This window comes from Penaeus chinensis, chromosome 2, assembly GCF_019202785.1.
Source record: "Penaeus chinensis breed Huanghai No. 1 chromosome 2, ASM1920278v2, whole genome shotgun sequence".
Taxonomy (NCBI): Eukaryota; Metazoa; Arthropoda; class Malacostraca; order Decapoda; family Penaeidae; genus Penaeus; species Penaeus chinensis.
The window spans coordinates 6,953,387-6,959,992 of NC_061820.1; the positions used below are offsets into that span (position 1 = coordinate 6,953,387).

The following is a 6,606-nucleotide window of genomic DNA, read 5'->3' on the forward strand; positions in this document are numbered from 1 at the left end:
GAGAGAGAGAGAGAGAGAGAGAGTGAGAGAGAGAGAGAGGAGAGAGAGAGATGAGAGAGAGAGAGAGAGAGAGGGGGGGGGGGATGAGGGGGGAGGGGGGGCACAGACGTGACTGAGGGTCGGGAATGTGGCGGAGTAAATCTCGCATAGAATAACCAAACCCGGGTAGTGGGGAGTAGCATGATGCGTCCCAGGACACAGGGAGTGGGAAGCAGGGGGAAGGAAGGACTCTGACCTGGAGAGCTTGTCCCGGATGAACGCAAACGCCAAACCAGGAGGAGGAAGACGAAAAAATATCGAAAAAGGGTGACAAAGGAGTAGAAGAGGACAAAAATAATGATGAAGCGCTGGAAAAGGTACACGATCTTTCCTTGCGTTTACTTGACCACTTGCCGGAATCTTTAGGCAGCTTCATCAGGATGTGCTGTCGGTCCGTATCTATCTCTCACTCTCATTTCTTATTCAGTCAAAGCACACTGCCCCTCCCTACCTCCTTTCCTTTAGCTCCCCATTCCTCCCACTCTGTCCTTCTACTTTCTCTCTATTCCTCTCTCTCCCTCATATTCCCTCTCCTTCCTCTCTCCCACTCCTTTCCTCCTTCTCTCTCCCCTTCACCTTTCCTCCTTCTCTCTCCCCTTCACCTTCCCTCCCCTCTTTTCCCCTTTCTCTCCCCTTCCCTCCTTATCCCTCTCTCTCTCTCCCTCCCCCCTCTCCCTCTCCCTCTCCCTCTCCCTCCCCCCCCCCCTCTCTCTCTCTCTCTCTCTCTCTCTCTCTCTCTCTCTCTCTCTCTCTCTCTCTCTCTCTCTCTCTCTCTCTCTCTCTCTCTCTCTCGCACGCATTCGCCTCATTCCACACCCCTCCTCCTCACCCCCCAGCAATCAAATACACAAGCAAAACAAAGCGGTTCCTGGGAGTGTGACCAGCACGACTTTCAATCACCATGAAAGCAGGACGAGTCGGGTCACGGGTTCCAAGGGGCCCACGGATATCCCATGCTGTTGACCGACTCCGTGCGAAAGATGGGAGAGGGGAAAGAAGAGGAGGAAAAATAGAGGGAAAGTGAAAGAGGTAAATAGTAGGAAGGGCTGATAAAAAGAGAGGTGAAAGAGAGAAGGGGAGCTGAGGAAAGAAGGAAGGGGGAAGAGAGGGGATACAAAGAAGGGGATACATAATGAATAAGTGATATCTCGGGTAAGGTGCATTATCGCTGCCCATAATACAGCTGATGACGAAAGCTTGCGTCAGAATTTTGTATTCGGTAAGATGAAGGTACGAGTTTGTATTACCTTGAAGGACGTAGCCTTCGCACTTTAGCGGGTAACGAACACTTCTCTGAAGGGTCAAAATGAGAGAGACAGGGAAAGACAGACAGACAGACAGGGAATGAGTGAGTGAGATAAAGAAATGAGAGTGAAAGAGTGAGTGAGTGAGTGAGTGAGTGAGTGAGTGAGTGAGTGAGTGAGTGAGTGAGAGAGATGGTAGGGGGGATGCCGCGACAGCCACAAGAGGGAGAGTCTGCACTTGAATAATAACAATTGGCTCGTCTCCAAAACAGCCATTTGTTCTTGCCTCGTTTCCTTGCAGCGGAATCTCTCAGTTTAGAAGAGCTTACCTATCAATAGACTCTTCATTCTTCACTTTCGGCGCTTTCTCTCTCTCTCTCTCTCTCTCTCTCTCTCTCTCTCTCTCTCTCTCTCTCTCTCTCTCTCTCTCTCTCTCTCTCTCTCTCTCTCTCTCTCTCTCTCTCCCCACTTACTATTTCACTCCCGTCCTCTCCTCTCTCTATCTCCCATCTCTAGATCCCAAGTTTTGTTTACAGTCTTAATCGGCCGTACTCAATGCACCTGCAGAGAAGGCTTCCAGAAGGCGTTCTCGGAAAGCCTGTCCCGCGCCCGGCAATCCCGCGAGCCTCTCCCCTCCCCCCTCAGCTTCTCCGAAGTGTGACCGAGCCATTCAAAAACCTTTCGTGATTGTTAACGACGTGTGCAGCCAATTTCTTCTCTAGAGGGCGCGGCTCGCTGACTGTATAACCTTGCGTTAGTCTAACCTTTCACCTACGGCCCTCCCCTCCTAACCTACCCATGCCCGACACGTTCCGATCCCGTACAAAAAAAAGGTTAGTAACCCCTTCCTTCCCCTCCTCCTCTACCCCCCACCCCAACCCTTCCTCTGTCGCTCCATGAGAGCCCTTGTGTAGGGGCGACCTTGCATATGCCAGAAGCACGTGGCCATACGGCTTCTGACTTACCTGACCTATCTGACGAAGACCTAAGGCGACAAAACTGCTTGTGCTTTGACTCGGTGCTTGGGAGTTCGTGTTCATGACACAATACACTTGTCCGTCACCCCAGCGCCCTTCCTCCCTTCCTCCCCCGTGGTCTGGCAGGTGCGTGGCCACAGAACAACATATCAGGTGGCTGCCGCCGTCACCCGGGGCACGCTGGAATATCGCCGTAACGGCCAAGGTGAGTAAGAGAAGGATCGACTTACCTCATCATTCTCTCGGCTCTCTCGGCTCGCTCCATCTCCCGCGCTCGTTCCCGCTGCAAGAACTCCTCCTGATGGTGGTTGAGGAGGCCGGCGTAGGCGTGAGGGATGGTGGGCACTGGGCCTAGCTGCTTCCACATGTCGTGCGAGAGAGGGTAGAGGCCGGCTGCCGCTGCCGCAGCCAGTGGCTGCTGGAGGCCGGGCGGTAGGTGCAGGGGCTGAGGTAAACTTGCTGTGGCTGCAGTAGGGTGTGCAGGATAGGGCAGGCCTGGAGGCAGGCTGTGCGCCAGGGACACAGGGGGTTGTCCATGAGAGCTATGGTGTGGAGGGGCATGTGGGGCCGCTGAGCCTCCTGAGGGCGGGGGCGCATGGTGCTGGGGCGGCACCCCCGGGTAATGCTGGGACATGGCGGTGTGCTGCACGGAGTGTATGTGACGCACCGTGTGCTCCGACTGCGACACGAGAGACGGGTCGCGCCACACGCGGATGGGTTCCTTACGGTCGAGCACGAGGGGCGCAGCAGCGGTCGACGAGGACGACGACGATGACGACGACGCCTGGGACGTCTTGTTGGGGACAGTGGCAGAGGTGGGCGTTGGGGTGTTGGGCTTCACTTCGGCCGAGGACGAGCGGTCATCACTGAGTACCGAGGAGCGAGACACGGAGCGCTCGGTCACACTCACACCCGAGTCACTGGAGCCGTCGCAGTGGTCCATCCTGGAGCTGGTGGCTGCTGGCGCGCTGCTACTGGGGACCTGCTGGGCTTGCTGCTGCGGGGGCTGCTGCTGCTGGGGCTGGGGCTGCTGCTGCTGAGGGGGGAGTTGATGGTGGTGATGCTGAGGATGGTGGAGGAGATGGTGGTGATGGAGGGGAGCGTGGGAGGCCCCGTCATGGTGAAGCGGGGCCGAGTGGAGCGGGTCAGGGTTGGCGGGCTGGAGGGCGGCAGGACTCCGCACCACGGCCGTGATGCTCACGCAGGGCGGGGAGGCCACGCGGGAGGCGCACGTGGGGCCCGGCCCGCTGGTGGCGGTGATCGTCACTGCCCGCCCGCTCACCACGCCCGCCACCTCACCACACCCACGGCTGCTACCGCTGCCACCACTACTACAAACACTACCACTGCTGCTATTGCTGCTAGTAGTGTTCACCTTGTTGCTTTCTGACGACCACGCAACGGCACTAACAATGGCACTTGGAGTGCCAGCCACTATCGATACACTTGTCACTGATGGCACCGTAGTCACACCGTCACAAATGGGAGCAGTGACACTGCTCACCACAACACTGCTGGCACTGTGGCCCACAACGCCATTCTTAACACCTGTGTCATGGTGGCTGACCGCGGCACTCACGAAACGTCCTTGGTCTACACTCGCAACACTGGCACTACTGCGGGCACTGACTGCCGCCTCGCTCACTCGATTGTCGCCGGGGCAGAAAGCGACGTTGTTGACGCTGCTGGCACCGCTCCTGCTGCAGACGCTGAGACTCGTGGTGGCACTCGAGCACACGGGCCGCTTACATTCTCGGGCAGGCGAGGGTACCGCGGGGCCCTCCGTGGTCCGGGGGTGTGCGTGGCCGAGCGGGTGGCCGAGCGGGTGGTCTCTGGCCAGGTCCAGCGGCGGCTCGGAGGCGATACACACTCGGGGCGCGCCCTCGGTCGCTCTCTCTCTTTGGCACTTGGGCTCCTCGTGCGGCGGGTCGGCCGGCACTATGACCACATCGGGCGGCAGCGACTTCGCAGCGGCACTCTCGCTTCGGCAAGCACCGGGCGGCACAGGGAGCCGAACCTCATCAAGAGGAAGGGCCTTGGGCAAGCAGCGCGGGGCGAGCTCTTCTGGCGCCCTGACGGCACACACCACACTCACGTCACTGCTCTCCTCTCGGGGCGCTGTACTCACGCCCTCGCTCGAGGGACTCCTGCCGCTGCTTGACCTCGGAGGGGTCCCGCTGCTGACAGTGAGCGACGGAGCCTCTTCCTTTCGTGGCGGGGCGGGTCTCGGCGCCTCGCTCGGGGCAGGTACGGGCGAGCTCTTGGGTTTGCACGCGGCGTCTTCCTTGGGACGCGGTTCTGCCTCCGTTCTTCTCTGGGCGTCCTTTGACGGGGGAGCCTGCGGGGTCCTGGCCGCTTCCTTGCTGGCGCTGCCCAAGGGGGTTCTGTGGGCGTCGGGCGGCGGGGGGCGGTAGGTGGTCTTCTCGTAGATCACCACAGGTTCCTCGGAGGAACTTCCATCCGTGGAATGGGAATCCTTCCGGCTGGTCTTTGAATGGGAATGGTGGGCGGGCGAGACGGGCCGCGACTCCCTTTCGGCGGCGTGTCTGGGGGCGGAATTGTGGCCTCGGCTCGGGCTGGCGTTGCTCTTCCGTTTCTGGCTCTTGCTGCTATTGTTCTCGCAATTGCCGGTGTTTCTATTGTTCTCGTTATTAGTGTTGTTCTTGTTTGAGCATTGCGTGGCGGCCGCGAAGTGGGCGGCGCGGGTGCCCGGGGAGACGCTCCGGCAGCGCTGCGGCGGCCGGCGGGTCGCTCCGTTGTTGGGGGAGCCTCTCTTGCCGGGCCGATCGGAGGCGCCCTTGGGGGGGCTGGCGGCGGCGCTTGCCTTCGAGGGCGGGCTCGGCGTGGCTCGCTCGACGGCAGCCTTGGCGGGCGGGCTGGGCGGGCTGGGCGGGCTGGGCGTGGGCCGGTCTAAGGTGGCAGCGATGAGTCGCGTGTGTCGTAACGCAACGGCCGCGGCCAAGCGTCGCGAGGGGGCCCTTGTCGGTAGCTCAGGCTCCGGGGTGCTGCTACTGCTGCTGCTGCTGCTGCTACTGCTGCTGCTACTGGTTACGCTACAACTACTACTACTGCTACTTGTACTGGAGTTACTTCTACTGCTATGCTCGCCGCTGATGCTGCTTGCGCTCTGGCCGGTGAGCTCGGCCTCACGCGATTTAGTGGTGCTTGAAGTTTGTACTTTGTTCTGTCTTGGAGAGGGGCGCGTGGGCCGCCGGTCGGGGGTGGTGCAAGCGCTACTACTGCTGCTACTGCTGCAACTGTCCTCGCTGCTGCTTTGCTTCTCCAGCCGCGTTAGAATGCGGCGCGTCGGGCGCGAGGGCGTGCGATAGTGTCCTCGGCGTGGAGTTCGAGTCCGCGGACGATCATGACTCACTCGACCCGCTCCTCGCTTCCTCCATGTCACGCCGCCACACTTTCCTGCAAAGAAAAGAAGCAAATTAGAGCCCATTTACGCTGGCACTTAAGGGGGGGCACTCTCGCATAGCTATGATAGCACCCAACAACCTTCTGTCGGTGCCCGTTACACCAGACACTCCACAATCACAACGAGTCCATTATCCCCGCGATGAATACCTCGTCTGCATATCCCCACAAGGCCCTCGTTGTCCAACAGAGGCGTCGACACATCATGTAAACAAACCATAATACTCACAGCTCCGCGAGAACTCAAAACGCCAAGTCTCTGATTGCTCCTTCGCTCACTTCTTTTGTTCCTCGCTAGAGAAGAACAAGCAAATTCCGAAACCGAGAGTGCGCGCGGTGAAATCGTGTCGAGTGTCACTGGAGGCCACACGTCGGGACGTCTGACACTCTAACCTTTGACCTGCAGAACCGTGACCTTGTGTCCCGCCCCTCTCAAAGCTCGGTGTTAACGCACCTTTCTTCCTCAGACGTTAATGAGACGCAAAGAGGAGACCAAGCTCGCACGCACAAATCCAGACGCTCTCCCATGTACACGAAGACTGAGTCAAGTATTTACTGTAACCAGGGGTCTAGCCACCTCCAGGAGCGACGAATTTCACAACAGGATATCCGAAAGTTAAGCTACTTTACGCATTGCTTTTCATTAAGTTTTACTTCTTGAAACGTTGGAAAGGGAAAAGGGAGGGTTTGGGAGAGGAGTGAAGGAGAAATGAACGAAGGAGAGGGAGGGAGGGGGGTAGGGTAAGGAAGAAGGGAGGGAGAGATACAGAAAGAGGGAGAGAAGGAGAGAGAGAAGGAGAGAGAGAAGGAGAGAGAGAAGGAGATAGAGAAGGAGATAGAGAAGGAGAAGGAGAGAGAGAGAGAGAGAGAGAGAGAGAGAGAGAGAGAGAGAGAGAGAGAGAGAGAGAGAGAGAGAGAGAGAG

At 58.6% G+C, this 6,606-nt stretch overlaps 2 protein-coding genes across 4 annotated transcripts in view; both read right to left on the reverse strand.

Moving 5' to 3' along the window:
- LOC125030758 (lysine-specific demethylase 3A-like) overlaps positions 1-3,450 on the reverse strand; it is a 29,263-nt gene extending 25,813 nt beyond the window's left edge. For all 3 annotated transcript variants that reach the window (XM_047621040.1, XM_047621031.1, XM_047621023.1), the window contains exon 1: positions 2,491-3,450. In XM_047621040.1, the coding sequence (XP_047476996.1) occupies positions 2,491-3,203 (713 nt within the window). In that variant the 5' untranslated portion in view covers positions 3,204-3,450. The remainder of the gene's footprint in view (positions 1-2,490) is intronic.
- On the reverse strand, positions 3,232-5,708 carry LOC125034128 (serine/arginine repetitive matrix protein 1-like). The gene is made up of 3 exons (XM_047625784.1): positions 5,336-5,708; positions 3,437-5,170; positions 3,232-3,296 (listed from the first exon to the last, which is right to left on the reverse strand). The coding sequence occupies exons 1-3, from the start codon at positions 5,706-5,708 to the stop codon at positions 3,232-3,234; spliced, it is 2,172 nt and encodes a 723-aa protein (XP_047481740.1).
- Between the last annotated feature and the right edge of the window lie 898 nt (positions 5,709-6,606).

Coding starts and splice junctions, on each gene's coding strand:
- LOC125034128 (XM_047625784.1), bottom strand. CDS start 5,708: ATGGGCTCTAATTTGCTTCTTTTCTTTGCAGGAAAGTGTGGCGGCGTG. Junction 5,171..5,335: donor TAGAAGTAACTCCAGTACAA/GTAGCAGTAGTA, acceptor CTGCCACCTTAG/ACCGGCCCACGCCCAGCCCG. Junction 3,297..3,436: donor CATCACGGCCGTGGTGCGGA/GTCCTGCCGCCC, acceptor CTCCCCCCTCAG/CAGCAGCAGCCCCAGCCCCA.